The sequence below is a fragment of the Podarcis tiliguerta genome (genome assembly GCF_965153285.1).
Source record: "Podarcis tiliguerta genome assembly, chromosome: 5".
NCBI lineage: Eukaryota > Metazoa > Chordata > Lepidosauria > Squamata > Lacertidae > Podarcis > Podarcis tiliguerta.
This window is the reverse complement of record NC_139538.1, coordinates 43049571-43066988: the sequence shown is the minus strand read 5'-3', so window position 1 is coordinate 43066988 and position 17418 is coordinate 43049571. Positions and strand designations below refer to the sequence as shown.

The 17418-nt window shown below is 46.3% G+C and overlaps 2 protein-coding genes across 2 annotated transcripts; one reads left to right on the top strand and one right to left on the bottom strand.

The window, feature by feature from the left end:
• Positions 1-2770: 2770 nt before the first annotated feature.
• On the bottom strand, positions 2771-6649 carry MRPL43 (mitochondrial ribosomal protein L43). Its single transcript, XM_083441609.1, has 3 exons — positions 6190-6649; positions 4056-4162; positions 2771-3418 (listed from the first exon to the last, which is right to left on the bottom strand). Exons 1-3 carry the CDS (start codon positions 6318-6320, stop codon positions 3189-3191), a joined length of 468 nt encoding a protein of 155 aa, XP_083297735.1. The 5' UTR covers positions 6321-6649; the 3' UTR covers positions 2771-3188.
• A 68-nt stretch (positions 6650-6717) lies between these two features.
• TWNK (twinkle mtDNA helicase) lies at positions 6718-12982 on the top strand. The gene is made up of 5 exons (XM_083441537.1): positions 6718-8457; positions 9076-9316; positions 9530-9637; positions 10584-10725; positions 11911-12982. Exons 1-5 carry the CDS (start codon positions 7251-7253, stop codon positions 12247-12249), a joined length of 2037 nt encoding a protein of 678 aa, XP_083297663.1. The 5' UTR covers positions 6718-7250; the 3' UTR covers positions 12250-12982.
• The last annotated feature ends 4436 nt before the right edge of the window (positions 12983-17418 follow it).

Sequence of the window (17418 nt, the reverse complement as noted above, 5' to 3'; positions counted from 1 at the left end):
GGTTCACAACATAAAAATATGTTTGCAGATGCAAGCTGTATCTACTAGTGTAATGCAACAGAAATGGAAATCCAGGAGTTATTTTCATCCATTTCAAGCAGTTTCTTTTTGCTGGTAGTTCAGAGTCCTGCCACTGCCATACATCTTATGAAGACTGAAAATATGGCATATGAAGAATATAGGTTGGGTTCAATCTTGCGCTCAGTGGAATTCTGCTTGCACTGGAGAAAGCAGGTGGGGAGGCAGTTTTTACTAACGGCCTTCTCCCTGCGCCCTCCCTCATAATCTGTTCTAGAGGTTTGAGGGATCCCCCCAGAACAGCATGGGAAATGCTCCACTGGATCCAAATTTCTTCCATTAATAGAAGACATTCATGGAAGGGAATGTCTAGAACCAACCCATTAAGTGCAAAAATAATTCTGTTCTTTACACAAAACAACATTCCTGGTCTGCCTACATGCTGCTCTGTCTGCTTTTCCCCCTAGCTTTCTCATTAACTGCAGCTCATGCCAAACTATAAAAGCACTTTCCTGCTCCAATCTCTACTCCTGCTAATGAAACGTCAGTACTTCTAAAATGACATTTCAAGTTCTTGTTTAAAACATTTAAGAGCACAGCTCAAACCTCCTGAATGATATACAGTTTAACAGAAATGTAAAATTCAAACTGATCAGAATGCCATAAAAGGAATTTTTACTCAAAGTCTTAAGATCTGTTGGACTGGCGTTCCTGAAAATAGAAGTATCACTTGCTGGCATGTTACAAAAGTCCACAATGTACCTGGGAAGCAAAAGTTAGGTGCTGGTTGCTTCCTCCCCTTGCTAATCAAAGAAGCGTTATATCCTTCCCATCGCTGCACAAGCTGAAAATGACAAGACACCTTGAACTGCTGCAAAAAACCCATACTTTGCAAACATACTGCAAAGGGAATGTAAACAAAGGCAGCACATGCTCAAAAATATGCCCTGGCCGTATGTAGGGCCATATTACAATGCTAGTTTAATATACTGAGCTGAAGTGATGGCAAACTCTTCTTTTTAGTGGCATGGCCTTTATGGAAGCCAGGTCATAGTTCTATGACAAATCAAATGCTTTGTGTGTAGGGAAACTCGAGTTCAATCCTGATCACCTCCAGTTGGATCGGGGGTAGAAGGGTCGGAAAACAGCTCTGTCTGGGATTCTCAAAAGCCCCTGGCAATCACAATAGGCAGAACTCGGCTAGACAGAGCAAGGACCCAACTCAGTTTAAGGCAGCTTCATATTCTTATCCTTATACCAAGGTAAAAATCCCATTTCACGTATGTAGTTTCTTCTGCCAAGAATCTGGCGCATGTTGATAATCTATGACAAAATCTCTGAAAGGAACCAGATGAGAACTTGCTTCTGCCAAGCTGCTGGATGCCTTTTTTCTTTTGCTGCCAACATTGCTAATTAATTGATTCAGATTCCCCAGTGCTTTCCATTAAGAGATGGCAGGGTTTTACAAGGAGGAAGGGTTCTCTTTAATTTATATTTAATAGAAGGGAGGAGAGATGGGGCAACGTGTATAAAGGGAATGGAAAGCAGCGACTGAATGTAGACAATGGTGTGTAGACTTGTTTAGAGAAAAGTTCCAGCTGATTTCTACTTGCCTTAATTCTCTCTCTTCTCTCTCTCTCTCCTCTCTCTCTCTCTCTCTCTCTCTCTCTCTCTCTGTGTGTGTGTGTTTTTGGAATGGTTTGGAAACCAGGTATGAGAGTTTCAACTCCAATATCCTAGCCAAACTGCTGCTCAGTGCTAAATGATGTTTGATTTCTAGCATCTCCAAATAAGATGATATCTGGCACTACATCTGAACAACAACAAAAAAGACCTCTAGCCAAACTCTTATGAAATTCCAGTGAATAGGGGGATTTTTATACATTTGCTAATTCAACAGAAGGGTGGATAACTCATTACTTCTTTCTGTGCTGGCCAATGAAGTTTGGTAGTGTTTCCACAGGCTGAATGTCAAAGGTAACACTATTTCAGCACAAATTAATCCTTTCTATACTGTATGCACAGGAAACACTGACTCTTTCCAGCAGAACAGTACATGACTCTCCTTTTAAAGTTGTGTAGATGCTACCTCTGAAGGCATAAGGAGCCAAACCTCACTATGTTGCACCAAGGAAAGCTAGCAGAGTAGGGAATCAACACCTCTATCATCTTGCCTCCTTCCATCTGGAGCAGCCAAGGGCAAGGTACTCAGACTTGGTGAGCAACTCAGCACCACCTCTACAGGCATTTCCATGAGTATGTAGAGGCAGGAGGGAAGGTTGAACAAATGCAAGCACCACCTTCAAAGACCCCTTCAGACCTTCACTCACTGAGCTCAAAAACCTCAAGAGGACTTCCAGGCATGTTCAGCTGAGCATAGCTAGAAGCCTCCCCAAGATCAAAAATCCTAACAAGCCAGGGTCCCTGTTTGTGTAAAAACTTCTATAACTGGGATCAGAAGCCCTCTCCAGACCTTTGTACTAAACATGCAAAAGTCAGGGGGAGGAAGGAGAGTGAGTGCCTGACATGCAGGGCACACCATGGGTTAAGGTGCCACATGCAGGCTTGGCCCTCTACAAACTTTTAGCCCTCCCATGCTTGAGTTGAACACTAGAACAGGGCTTAGGAAACAATGATCACTGGCTTCGCAGCTTCCAGTGAAGGCAGGTATTCACAATTAGTCCTCTACTGACTTAAGCATTTGCAACTCAAGGCATGTTCATTAGCAAGAAAGCCCTCAGAGAACCTTACAGGTAGTTCCATCCATTTATTTCCAATTCCAGCAAGAGTAGCATTAGACGAGGATAACACTCAGCACAAAACATGGATAAGACAAGCTACCAGCACAAGTAGCTGGTGGTGTAGAGAACAGTCGCCTCTAAAGTCTCTGCCACTCTCTTTAAGAGCAGCCAGTCCCATCCAGTTCTAGGCCTTGTTCATCATTGACCTGGGCTGGCCTGTGACTTAGCTGATAAAACACAACAAATCAGTTAGGAGATTGTCCCATGTCAACATATAGTAGTTTGGAATCCTTTCAAAGCCCATTTTCTTCAGGAGAGGGATGATATTCTTCCTCCAGATGAATTATATCAACGTAGCTTTATGATCTTGGCCTGGATACAAGAAATTCCCACTCACAAAAGCCCTGGGCGGTTTGCACCATTGTACATTTAGTTTTCTGGGGGCTGGAGAAGCTGCTGACCCACAGCTTCCACATTGAGCTTGCTGGGCTTATTTGTGAAAGGGTGCCACTGGCCTTGGATACTGGGGTTATCTGTATGGAAAGGCTTTCGGATACGGATGATCTCCAGGCCAGACTGGCCTGCCAGCTTCTGGATGACCGTTGCAATCTCATCCACTGTCTTGCTGGTTACATACTCTACCTTCACGGTTCCATTCACTAGAAAGAAAATTAGGTGGATAAAATGTGGACCAATTCCTTGTCTGTTTGGAAAAATAAGATTCTCTGGGCACTTATACCCAATTCCCAAGGATTTTTCATTGATGAACCTCAATAAATCCACACATCCACCCTCTTACTCCTGAATGTTACAAACTAAGGCCTGATTTACAGCTCCTTGGTGTGTACAGTGGTGCCTTGCAAGACGAAATTAATTCGTTCTGCAAGTTTTTTCGTTCTACGAGTTTTTTTGTCTTGCGAAGCACCAATGTGTATTGACGGTTTCCCATAGGAATGCATTGGCAGTTTTTTTAAAAAAGGCGCAAGACGTTTCGTCTTGCGAAGCAAGCCCAAGACGGGAAATCCGTCTTGTGAAGCAACTCAGAAAACGAAAAACTCTTTCGTCTTGCGAGTTTTTCGTCTTCCGAGGCATTCGTCTTGCGGGGCACCACTGTAATTCTTTCAGCAGATAGCACACATCAATTGCTGCTGAGGGTTGCCTTAGAAGCCTTGTTGAGACAGGGTGCACCCTCCCGGCTGATTTTTAGGAGCAAGTTTCACAGGAAATGCCAATAACAGCCAACGCCAATCTCTCGTTAACATGGCTCTAATGCAAAGCTGCATTTTCTATACTTACTGTATTCAGCAGTCAACGTAGGGACCCTGCACTTCTTTGGAGTAACGTAGAACACAATCCCAGGGTTCTGCCTGGCAAAGTCCACCACCTTTTCTTCAATGTATTGTCTAGAACAAAAAAGAAAGGAGTCACTGAGGTATTGAAATAACTGTTCTGATAAACAATTGAAGGAGAGCTCAGGAAAAGCTGCCACCACCACCTGCAATTGGGGGCCTTCAACTGCAGTAATTCCCAGCGCGCAGCATTGCAATCTACATAAACTGCAGGCCAGGTAAATATTTCTTCATTTACTATTCTGTGTTTCTATACAAAATTATTCAGAACAACAGAAAGGACAGGTAATTCCCTTTTGGCAGCCACCTACACACCTAAAACAGTCAGCCCAAATATTTAAAATTTTAGTAGCATAAACTTACGGTACTAGGCAGGCACCCTAGTTATAGTGTTTTAAATGCCTGCTAAAAATATTATTTCAACAGGCCTATCCCAACACACAGTTGGGATATGCGATTTTAATGTTTGCTGATTTTACCCTGAGGTACCAATGTACTCTGAATAAGCCAGTGAATCACAACCAAAAATAATGAAAAAAAATATTCAAAGCCATCAACCAAGTCAAATCTTTGTTGCTCTTGGACATTACTTTATTAATATGAGTCAGTAATATTTCTACCTGAATACAGTAGTACCTTGGGTTAAGAATTTAATTCGTTCTGGAGGTCTGTTCTTAACCTGAAACTGTTCTTAACCTGAGGTACCACTTTAGCTAATGGGGCCTCCTGCTGCCGCTGCAGCGCGATTTCTGTTCTCATCCTGAAGCAAAGTTCTTAACCCGAGGTACTATTTCTGGGTTAGTGGAGTCTGTAACCTGAAGCGTATGTAACCTGAAGCATATGTAACCCGAGGTACCACTGTATTTTTAAGAGCCCTCTTAGGCCTACCCAAAGATGTGCAATCCGCCATGGTTAGGCTAGAAACTTGTATGTGGAGCATAGAGAGCCAAACAGATAAAAGAATCCTCTGCTACTGGTTCAGAGTTCAACAGATGGACAACCCTAGGTTACCCAAAAAAATGCCTGATTGAGCTCACGAATGGACTACCCTTTAAAAATTAGCACCACTTTAGCTAATGTAGTTTTGTGCAGATTAGGTCATGTTCTGACAATACAAATGTTTTAAGTTTTGTATCAAACTAGTACAGTGGTACCTTGGTTTACATACACTTCAGGTTACAGACTCCGCTAACCCAGAAATAGTGCTTCAGGATGAGAACGGAAATCATGCTCTGGCGGTGCAGCGGCAGCGGGTGGCCCCATTAGCTAAAGTGGTGCTTCAGGTTAAGAACAGTTTCAGGTTAAGAACGGACCTCCGGAACAAATTAAGTACTTAACTCGAGGTACCACTGTATATATTTTATTGAATGACATTGTATACATTGCAGCAGCCTTTGGCAATAAGCAATAAACTTGACTGACTAACTGACACACATGTATTCTCCTCCCCCCCTCCTAATCTGGAAACTTCAAACTGAATTTCAAAGCCCTAAAAAGTAAGAATTCAGTGACCCACTTGGCTCAGATATGAAAGTCAATACAGTACAGTATTCCAGTGGCTAGTCCTCTTCCCTCTTTCTTTTTTTGCACCATGTATTTTACCTTTTAATTGGGGGGGGGGCAGGGACTGTCTCTTTTTAAACTGAACCATACTTTATCATAAATGAGCAATATAAAGTTTTACTTAGTCAATAAGAAATCAATATTGCTACACAGTACTTTTTTTCTTTAAAAAATGTTTAGGAGCACTCTCATTTTGACTCAAGAAAATCACCATTTTATAGTTCAAATCGGGGAAAATAAATACAGTAAGTGGGCAAAAGTACTGTTCAAAGATTCACAAATGTTTAGGGGTATGCATGCCCCTGCGTCACCCCAGGGGGGGGGGGACGTTTTTGGGAGCCTCTCGGCTGAAGGGCAGGGTGAAAACGGCCCACGACTGCAAAGGGGGTTGCAACGTCCGCGTTGCCCAGAGCCGAAGAGTCAAGTCCCGCTCGAAGCCCTTCTATGGAGGAGACTAGCAAAGGGCGCTCAGGTGAAGCCAGAGCCCCGGCACCTCTTTGCGGGGGGAAGCAGCCTACCTGGCGCCCCGCGAGCTCGGCGCATCCTTGCTGACCGTCAAGGTGAGGCGCTGCAGCTGCCCCACGTAGCGGCCCACCCCGTTCCTCAAGATGCTGGCCAGGAAGCGGCTCGGGGTGCCTCGGCCGGTCATGGCAGATGAAAGCGGGATGGAAGCAGGTTGGCCGCCTCCCTCTCCTCCTCACCGGAAGGAAAAGCAGCGGAGGAAGTGAAGCAGAGAGGCCGCTAGCGCCCTAGAGCTAGTTAGAGGGAAAATCCAACGAAGGCCCTGGCGGTCACTTTTTACGCCAGTCTTTTCTTTGCCTGCCTGGTAGAAATAGCCAAAGTCAGCGCTAGTCTGTGCACTTAGAAGCGCCTCACGCGCTATTATACACTCGCCAAGTGCTAAGGTGGGAATGACGCCTCTATTCTTTCCTATCTCTATATGCCTGGCTCGACGTTTGATGCCAGGATCCCCGCACGGAAGTGACGTTTCCGTGTTGTGTTGTTGTTCCGGAGCGCGGCGATCGCGCGCTCTCTGCAGCCGCACGTGGGGGGAAGGATGATGCTCGATCCGAGACAGGCGCGGAGCTCTCCCATCGCGCGGTGACAGGAGGGCGGGAGAGAGGGCAGGGAGGTCGAGTTTGGGGGCAGGTGCTGCTTGTTGCAGCGGATCGGGGCTTCCTTCAAAGCGGCCGGTTGCCGGGGGCTGAAATCTGGGGCTGCCGTCTCTTTGCCCTTCGCAAGGCAAAGCGGGGTTATGCGGCGGGACTTGCGCCGCGAGCGAGGAAGCGGCGAGAGGGCGAGTCCCTGCGAGGTGGTTGGGGTGGCCGGGAGGGAAGCGGCGAGACGGAGGAGGGGATGGTTGAGGACGGGGTTGTTTCTCTGACGAAGGCGGTGTGCGCGCTCGTGTGATTAGGAGGGAGAGGTATTATAGCAAGGTAAAATAAGGCAGACTCGATATGGGAGAGGTTGCTCTTGGGGGAAGGTTTCCCAGCAGAAGTTTTTAGTGTGCCAGTCTGGAAGGTTACTGCCTTGAGCGGATGCTCTTGGCAGGCATCTTTCTGCCACTGGTACAGAAAAAATGTGGTTCCTCACCCGCTCCTTGTGCAGACTTTCAAGCCGCTGGCCCCTTAGGGGCAGGCTGGTCCTTGCAGGGAGCAAATCCTGCAGATCTTACAAGAAAGAGACGCTTCCGTCCCCAGAAGGGCCGATCCCCCCAGTTTCAGTCACAGAGATTCGCCAGTATCTGAGGGCGCAGGGCATCCCCTTTCATGATGGCTATAGTTGTCTTCACGTGCCCAGTATTTTTGTGGAGGAGCAGCAGCAGGTCCGCCATAGCTACAGCCTCTTCATCGACAAGACCACTGGCCGCTTTTTGTGCACAGCTTCATTGGCTGAAGGTAACTGGCAAGACTTTCAGGCCAGTGTAGAGTTGCGACATAAAGGGATGGCTGTGGGTGGCCTGGAAGAGGCCAGTGGGCAAGGAGACCAAGATGGGAAAGATGCCATGCATATATGGGAACGAGCCCTGCCTCTCTGGGAACTGCTGGATGAGCAGGAGACGCAGGAGGCCAAGGCTATGTTTGGCATTTCCAATGTCTCAAATGCCACACTCAAACGGTTTGGAGTACGTTACTTGCGGACAGCGCGGACCTTGGTTTTCCCTTGGTTCAGCCCCCGTGGCACCAGCTTGAAGGGGTTAAAGCTTCTGGGAGTTGAGCGCCAAGGGGAAATGGTGCACTATGTGGAGAACACCCTACCTCGCCCTGCGGCCTATCACAACCTCTTTGGATTGCCTCTGATCAGCCGACGAGATACAGAAGTTGTACTGACTGGCCGTGAGCTGGACACATTGGTGCTGCACCAGGTGACTGGGCTACCCACTTTGGCCCTGCCCCGGGGGATTTCCTGCCTCCCGCCAGCCCTTCTCCCCTACTTAGAACAGTTCAAGCGGATCACCCTGTGGTTAGGGGAGGACCTCCGCTCCTGGGAAGCTGCCAAACTCTTTGCCCGCAAGCTGAACCCGAAGCGTTGTTCTTTGGTGCGGCCAAGTGACCAACAACTACAGCCCCTGGAAGCTTTCACCCGGGGCATGAACCTCACCAAGATTCTGCGCTCCGCTCTACCAGCTGGCCACAAGTCCATCATTTCATTTCGCCAGCTGCGGGAAGAGGTGCTTGGGGAGCTGGCCAATGTGGAGCAGGTGGCAGGTGTCAAGTGGGCTCGTTTTCCAGAACTGAACAAACTCCTCAAGGGCCATCGAAAAGGGGAGCTCACTGTATTCACAGGTGAGTAGCTATGTGGTTTGTGGCACTTTAACTCTCATTCTCCATTCACTCTGTGTGTGTGTGTGAGAGAGAGAGAGAGAGAGAAAGAGAGAGAGAGAGTTCCCTTGTAAATCTCAGCTGGATGTCTTCTCTAGGGTCTCTTCAAAGGATACTGCCAGTAGCTGACTGACTTTTCATTCACAAGTCATTTACAATCAAAGGCTTTTTGAGCCTTCAATTAGAAAATGATGCAGTATGCTTTAGTACTGTGTGGTTCTTGGCTTTTTTGTTGTTGTTATAATCCCTGCTTGCCAGCTCAATGACTTGTTGCAGAGTTGGGCTACCTCTATCTGGTGGCTCTTGAGCTGTCCGTTTTTTTCTTCAGGAATGTAAGGAGTCTAACCTATATTTTGCTATTTTCTGCCTTGGACCAATTTTCATGTCGCTACTTGCCATGAATGCTGATTGCTGTTACTCCCACTAAATAACTGGGTTGTTTTTTTGTTTACATCTGAAGTGGGTGGTCTTTCAGAAGAAAGGGCGTGTTGGTCTACACATGAAAACTCAAGGTGAAAACCATCTATCCTGTAGGTTGCAACAGCCTGTCCTCATATTAATTTTATCCTGTCTGTGGAACAGGCCCAACGGGCAGTGGGAAGACAACCTTCATCAGTGAATATGCCTTGGACCTCTGCACACAGGGAGTGAACACTTTGTGGGGCAGCTTTGAGATCAACAATGTGCGCTTGGCCAAGATCATGCTTACCCAGTTTGCCATGGGGAGGCTGGAAGAGCAGCTGGAAAAGTATGACGAGTGGGCAGACAAGTTTGAGGATCTTCCGCTCTACTTCATGACTTTCCACGGGCATCAGAATATCAAGTAAGGTTCAGGGTGGCTGCTTCCCTCCTGCATGTCATGGCTCAATGTTCTTGATGTGATGCAGTGGTGGGCATGAAGCAATGTTTTAGTTGTTCAGATGCTAAGGCCGCATTCCTGTTCATATTTCCACGTGTGACCATTATTTCAATCTCTCCTTTTTCAGGATTGATGATGAAAGATGTGTGTGTAATTGTGATGGTCTCTTCCATGCAGGACAGTGATAGACACCATGCTGCATGCTGTGTACATGTATGATATCAGTCATGTGATCATCGACAATCTCCAGTTCATGATGGGCCAGGAACAGCTCAATGTGGACAGGTAAGCTCTCCCCCATGCATTCATCCTTTGGCCTAGACTCTTTTTTTTACAACACTGTATTTCTCCTCTACCTTCTTTAAAAAATGACTCAGTGTGTCACTTATTTATAGTGACATGAAAATAATTGTAATCATGCCGGTGCAAACAGTAGTCCTGACTGAGAGTGAATTTCTTTCTTAACCATAGATAAGCATTCTTTTGGTAGTGACAGTAACTACAGTTAGGCCTTCTAGTCATTTTTATGTTTTATTTTTTGTGGTCATTTTACGGTACTGTATTTGGATTTTAAAAGTTGTACTGTGTTTTAAGTGTCTTGTAAGTCACCTTGAGACTTTTTATAAAAAGCGGTGAACATAATACAGTGGTGCCCCGCAAGACGAATGCCTCGCAAGACAGAAAACCTGCAAGACGAAAGGGTTTTCCGTCTGCAGAGGCGCTTCGCAAGACGAATTTCCCTATGGGCTTGCTTCGCAAGATGAAAATTGACGAAAAAATTTGAGGTTTTTTTCCGCTCCAAAACCCCTTTTCCTGAAGCGCTAAGCTGCTAAAAGCATTTTAGCAGCAAAACCGCTAATCCCTTAAGCCTTAAAAAGCCGTTTTTAGCCCTTAAACTGCCAATAGCGCTAATAGCGCTACTCCGCTAATGGGCTTGCTTCGCAAGACGAAAAAACCGCAAGACGAAGAGACTCGCGGAACGGATTATTTTCGTCTTGCGAGGCACCACTGTAAATAAATAGGAACATGTTTAAGAGGAAAATAGTGTCTCTCACTATGAAAATTTGCAGTTCTTCTTTTCATCTTCTACTAATATTCATTTCCCCTCTCTAGCAGGTAAACATCAAGTAACCTTTCTTTTCAAATTGTGTTCTTTGTACTCACTATTCACGTGTCTAATGTAATTACTTTTGCTACAAGGTATATTTATTCCACCATGTTGCCATTCTAGGCTAGCTGTGCAAGACTACATAGTGGGTGCCTTCCGGAAGTTTGCCACAGAAAACAGCTGCCACGTCACCGTGGTCATTCACCCCCGGAAAGAAGATGAAGAGAGGGAGTTGCAGACGGCCTCGATTTTTGGGTCTGCAAAGGTGAGAATTTGTGTGGAAGTGGGCAAATTTGGTCTTTGGAGAGCTTATATTTCCAGCTTAGCTCAAAGTGTGTGTACTTTATCCTTAACAATCAAGAGTTCATTGCACCACTCTGTATCCCTAACATAGTGGCTGTTGGAATTGCTAAGTCTGGTATGCAATTCTCTGTCCCTTTGATCCCTTCTGGCTATAGTGGGTATGAGTAACCTGTGGACCTTCAGATGTTGTTGGGCTGAAGAAGAAGAGGAGTTTGGATTTGATATCCCGCCTTTCACTCTCTTTAAGGAGTCTCAAAGCGGCTAACATTCTCCTTTCCCTTCCTCCCCCACAACAAACACTCTGTGAGGTGAGTGGGGCTGAGAGACTTCAGAGAAGTGTGACTGGCCCAAGGTCACCCAGCAGCTGCATGTGGACGAGCGGAGACACGAACCCAGTTCCCCAGATTACGAGACTACCGCTCTTAACCACTACACCACACTGGCTCTTAACCACTACACCACACTGGCTCTTAACCACTACATCACACTGGCTACCACTTCCATCACCCCTGGTTATCCTGGATGGGGCTGATAGGAGTTGGTGGCCAACAGCATCTTGAGAACCACAGGTTCCCCATGTCTGGCCCATAAGAATCCATTTTTTCTGCATATTTGGGGTGGTCTAACTAGACAACCCATAGTCAGATGATTTAACCATCTTCTGCCTAGCAACTCCTAGTGACAGAAGTAGGACGGCTTCAGCTGGCACCCTTTGATGTACTTGTGCTTAATTTTCTCCCGTTACAGTCAGTGGGATTAAAGTGCTTACTCGTTTATTAGATTGTATCGTTCTCACTTTTAAAGAGAAGTGCCATTATTTTTGATCCAATGAAGATACCTACATTGTGGTTCTTGATCCTTAGCTGGCTGGAGGATCTGAGAAAAATACTGCATGTCTCAACTTGTTGCGAATTGTTTGCGGGGGAAACTGTGCAGATAACCTGGGGAAAGTGTAGCAAGATCACCTGACTGGCCTAAGACCCACCACATTCAGTACAATTGCATTCATATTGCATGTACTCTAAATCTGCTTTTTTTTAGCTGCAGGCTGCTGCTCCTCATACTGCTGAGCTACATTCCATGCTGTACAAAATGGCCGCCCCTTCTCCCCTCAAACAATAACTTTCCTTCTGCATCTCTTGCGCAGGCCAGCCAGGAAGCTGACAACGTGTTGATCCTGCAGGACAGGAAGCTGGTGACAGGCCCAGGAAAGCGCTATCTACAGGTCTCCAAGAATCGCTTTGATGGGGATGTGGGAGTCTTTCCCCTGGAGTTCAGCAAAGCATCCCTCACCTTTTCTACCCCCGTCAAAGGCAAAGCCAAGCTGAAGAAGGTAAAGGATGACAATGGTGTGCCTGCCAAGAAACCAGCAGGTGCCGGTGGAGCTTCGAAGAAGCAGAGGTCTCAGTCCCCCAGCAGCACAGCCCCTGCCCCAGGGACCTCTCCTGATGAGCCCATCAAACCAGGAGGAGGAAGAGGAGTGTAGGACTTGGAAAAGGGTTGGAAGCCAGCAAAATCACTGCCTCACATCTGATCATAGGAATAATCATTGGACTGCAAAGAAAGGCACTGGCGGGATATTTCCTGCTTGGTTGCCTGTTTTCCGTTGGGATAATGTGCTGGAAATATGTATGACAAATCTGTGGAGTTGTCACAGGATTTCCAGTATCATTTTACTAATCAAGCAATAATTTGGAGAGGAAACTTTAATACCGGCCTCGTTCCACCCAAGAGGCAACTACTGGGTGGCTCCATTTGTGCAACACAGAGGAGATTGTGCTGTTGGTGCAGGGAAGTAGCTTTGTTTTGCCATCTTCGGCTTAGCCTTGGCCTGGACTCAGTAGCTGCAAAGAGTGAAGACTATATCAAAAGGAACATTGAAAGTACTTCCAAGTTGTTTTGTGTATTTCTTGCACTAGTATGCATACAGAAAAATGGTTTGCTGCAGCCTAGTAAAGTGTTAGATCCCTGGCATGGGATCAGGGGGGACATGCTGTATCCATATGCATTGCAAAAATCACTGGTTAAAATTGCGAATGTTACAACAGGAGCTGTGCTTTCTCTCCTAATCTCAGAGCTTGAATTAAAGTGAGAATGGTTAAATTGAGCCGAGGAGGAGTCAGCAAATCCTGAGATTTAAATGAGCCATGGGTTCGGCAAAGGGGATTGACAAAGCACTTAGCTGTGGAGGTTGAGTAAACGGTTGGCACAAAGGTAAATCGCTCTGAAATGCCCTTCCTTCCTTCAAAGAAGAAGAAGAAGAAGAAGAGTTTGGATTTGATAGGGCCTTTCACTCCCTTTAAGGAGTCTCAAAGCGGCTAACATTCTCCTTTCCCTTCCTCCCCCACAACAAACACTCTGTGAGGTGAGTGGGGCTGAGAGACTGTGACTGGCCCAAGGTCACCCAGCAGCTGCATGTGGAGGAGTGGAGACGCGAACCCGGTTACCCAGATTACGTGACTACCGCTCTTAACCACTACACCACACACAAATTATTTCTTATATGCCTGTTCCATACTGGCTCTGGACTTTACAGTTCTAGCCTAATGTGAGTTCAGGAGAGGAGATTACTTGAAGGAAAAACCGCACTATTAATGTACTCCAAAGGGGGCTGTTGAACTGCTGTCATTAAGAAAAGTAGCAACTTTGTTGAAAAAGCCTTTTCTAAAGCATTCATGGTTCTATCAAACTTTTGGATCAATCTCCTTGGTTTTGAGGCTGAGTGGGTTTGGGTTTTGTCCACTTCAGTTTTAGCACCAAGAGATACCTCTGTTTAGGATATAAACATGTAGAAATGCTGCTTTTTGAAAACCTATCTCACAACTGACTCTGATCAATGCATAAGCTGAAATGCTTATGGAAGTAAAAGTGTCTTCCCTCAACCTTTATGACTTTAATAAACTGAATGACTCTTACGGGGCGGAGGGGCAGGAATCCAAACTAATCCTGACTGTGATTTGGTTTGGCCATGCACACACTGTCTTTTAACGGTATTTGAAATTATCTATGCATTCTAGAAATTACGGGTTAATCGACATTGTGTTGGATGTTGTGTCATTTATTTAAATTAAAAACAGTACAGTTTGTACTTAATGTGTGCTGTTCCTTATACTGTCCACAAGAGGCCAGCCTGTTCAAATGGAAGATTTACATAATATTCCCATGCTAACCCACAGTACCTCCATCACGTGCCAAGCACTGGCATGCTTCTTTGAGCTCTGAAATCGCAGACACAAGAGTATAGCAGAAAATTCACTAAAACAGGCGATTTGTGGTGTTACTAGCAGTATCATCTAGCCTAAGATTCCCTAGATCTAACGTCCCTGATAGATGCTCAACTACTCTTAATAATAATAATAATAATCTACAGGTAACTAATTTCCATAACCTTCCAAGTTCTTATTTTTGCAGTTAAGAGGATCCCTCACTCAACCCAAAATATGTTACCCTTTTTCTTTGGGCCTGCATTTTAGCTAGTTAAGAACTTCTGTAATTATCAACATTGCCTGCAAATGAAAACACTTACTTTGGCCTTTAATCACATGTTTTCCATTCCAGTAACCTGACCTTGTATTTGAGCAATCACTGAATAAGAGCAGAACTCAGAAAGCATAGAAGGACCAGCAGAAGTGATGCAGGAGATGTTTGGGAGTAATAGTTTTTGTGAGACAACATGTAGGGGTGTGGCGAGAGCAACCCTTTTCATCTGATCTTAGGGTTTCAGGGCTTAATTTGTGGGCTATAAGCACTCCTTGATCATTGGCTATGCTAATTGCGGCTGATGTGAATTGTAGCCCAAAATGTCTGGAGGACACCTGGTTGAATCAAGGGTTAGTTGAAGGTGATGATTTATGCCATTGCCAATAGAAAAGAGCAGCAGGTCCACACATAGTTTGTTATAATGCTGAGCGCATAATTACTCACTAATGGGATGGCAGCCAAGTGTTTCTTAAATGGACTTCTATCAACCTCTAAAAGTATACTTCCTTTTGCATGAGCGTGGCTGTGTTGTATCCTTAATCTCTTTTGCCTACTCTGAGTTGGACATCATTTTGGTAAAATGCATGGGGAAATTTAAGAGTTCCATCCTGCACTTTGTAGGAACATTAGGAATCCACCTTACACTGCGTCAACCTATATAATTCAGTACGGTCTACTATCTTCTCAACCATGGTTCCCCAGATATTGTGTTGGACTACAACTCCCACCAACTGCAAGATCAAACCTCTCCATTCTTAAGGAAATCAGCCCTGAGTGCTCACTGGAAGGACAGATCGTGAAGCTGAGGCTCCAATACTTTGGCCACCTCATGAGAAGAGAAGACTCCCTGGAAAAGACCCTGATGTTGGGAAAGATGGCACAAGGAGAAGGGGACGACAGAGGACGAGATGGTTGGACAGTGTTCTCAAAGCTACCAGCATGAGTTTGACCAAACTGCGGGAGGCAGTGGAAGACAGAAGTGCCTGGCGTGCTCTGGTCCATGGGGTCACGAAGAGTCGGACACGGCTAAACAACAACAACAACTCCCACCATTGCTGACCACTGGCTTTGATGTAGTCCAACAACCTCGGGCCCAGCACTGGAGAACAGAGGTCTGCTGTACTGACTGACAGCACTCTCCAGACAGGAATATGTCCCAGCCCTCCCTGCAGAGCTTGGGGACTGACGCTGGGACCTTATGCATGCAATGTGTGATCTCTACCCTTTCCTCTCAGTTCTGTCCCATTGGTCCAAGCAGTGCCAATTCTAGCTTTTTGGGGTGGGTGAGTGGGCCTGGACGAAGTGCTGTCAGTGGGCCTCATTCATGAGCATGGTTGCCACTGCCTATTTGTCAAGCAGAAGATTCAAGAGGCTGCAGAAAGGACAGTTAACCTGTAGTCCTCCAGGTGATGTTGGACTCCAACTCCCATCAGCCCTAGCAAGCCTGGCCAATGGTCAGGGATGGTCAAAGTTGCCGTCCAAGAGCAGCAGGAGAGTCATGCATTCCCCATCCCAGGGCTATCATGAGTGGCAGTGAACACCCCTGCTGGAGGCATAAGCCCAAGGAGAACTATAAACCGACTGAACTGAAGAGTTGCTGAATTAAACGGCATCCCTGTCAATCTGGTTGCTGAAATATAAAAGGGTTCAGTCGCTTCTTGTATAGAGCTATGTGGGGTCTGGAAAGGAAGTCTTGGCATTTTGTCGAATGTCTCTGGCGCCCAAGGCCTCTTGTGCCATTTTGTTGCTCTGCTTTGCCAAGCCTGGAAAGCGTTGCTGGAGCCGGACAGTCTTGCACCTCTCCAGATCAGCACCGTCAAGTCTCTGGCACGAGGCCTAACTGCTATGAGAGGAAAGTTAACTTCCTTCAGGGCTGTCTGCAAGGGTCTGGTGGCACAAAGACCCTGCCAAACAGCTGTGCCGGGTCTGTTTTCATGGTCTGACGCAGACCTGTTTTCTCACACTTGCCCTAATTTGTGTCAGAAAGCTACATGCCTGGGGGTATGATCAGGTCAGGGTGAGGTGAAGAGAGAAGGTGCAACCTTTCTCTAGTAATATCCTTTTCTCTATGTTTTAGACTGTTCCTCCCCTCCCCTCAGCAGCAATTCTTTCCCCTCCATGCCAATGTTTGAATTGCAGAAGGGAACCAGCCTAATCTTTTGCGATGGCCCCTGCTTAGAAAGGCTACAGGGAGGACATGGTTGTCTAAAACAGGCCAGCGGGGAGAAGAGGGGGCTTGTGGATTTTATTATGGGACTCTTCCAGCTTCCTCCCTATAACTTTAAGTGCTGGTTCTGTTCCCTTCCTCCATACTGGCCTTTATCAACCTAGTACCTGACAGCAGTTTTGGACAACAACTCCCATCAGCCCCAGCCAACATCAGGCTGTCCGGGCCTGATGGGAATTGTAGGCCAAAATGTTTGGTGGGTGCCATCTTGGTGAAGTGAAGTACACTGTACAATTGCAGGTTCCAAAGGTTTATCCCACAGCAGAGGGCGGCTGAACCTGGAAGGACTCTTTACTACATACCCCGACTTAGTTCTAGTCAGAGCATTCCCCTCTGTTCTGTAGAGGGTTGGAAAAGGACCTGGGCAACTGCAGCTTTTAAGAATTAGCTTCTGGCAGCACCAGGGCAGGATGAAAAGAACTTGGCCACTGAATGATGGGAACTGGAAGGAAGCAGAGGAACAAGGGCCCAGGGCTGGCTGAGAATCGGGTCTGAACACTGAGCCATGGGCAGGGCCTATTCCTCTGAGAGGATGACCCAATAGCCCGGTTCCCAGTTAGCCTTCAACTTGGCAGCAAGGGATATTTTGAATCCAAACATCGCACATTGCAACAGTCTGGACAGAGCGGCACACCAGACTCTGAGCATGTTTCAAACTCTTCTGTCTCTTGATTTGTGGTTTGAGTTGAAACCAAGGCTGGAGCCTGGAATTCAAACGGGGCTCATCGGAAGCTGAGCTGTGCCTGGAAGCGATTTCCTTTGCTATGGCTAGCTGCTCTTGAAGCATGATTCAATCACAGGCTTCCACCCTCCCTAACCCAAAGCTGTGGGCAAACCAGACATTTGCATCTGTCAGGAAATAAGTGATTTGTGCAACATCGGACCATCTGTATTACAACATGTTTTTCACACTCTTCAAGGAGCCCCTCCCCCATGTACCCCTATGAG

Excerpts from the sequence above, each read along its gene's own strand:
- TWNK (XM_083441537.1), top strand. The coding sequence starts at position 7,251 with ATGTGGTTCCTCACCCGCTCCTTGTGCAGACTTTCAAGCCGCTGGCCC. Across the intron at positions 9,317-9,529 it reads CACGGGCATCAGAATATCAA|GACAGTGATAGACACCATGC; the intron begins GTAAGGTTCAGG and ends TCTTCCATGCAG. Across the intron at positions 9,638-10,583 it reads GAACAGCTCAATGTGGACAG|GCTAGCTGTGCAAGACTACA; the intron begins GTAAGCTCTCCC and ends TTGCCATTCTAG.
- MRPL43 (XM_083441609.1), bottom strand. The coding sequence starts at position 6,320 with ATGACCGGCCGAGGCACCCCGAGCCGCTTCCTGGCCAGCATCTTGAGG. Across the intron at positions 4,163-6,189 it reads CCGAGCTCGCGGGGCGCCAG|ACAATACATTGAAGAAAAGG; the intron begins GTAGGCTGCTTC and ends TTTTTGTTCTAG. Across the intron at positions 3,419-4,055 it reads TACGTTGACTGCTGAATACA|TGAATGGAACCGTGAAGGTA; the intron begins GTAAGTATAGAA and ends TTTTCTTTCTAG.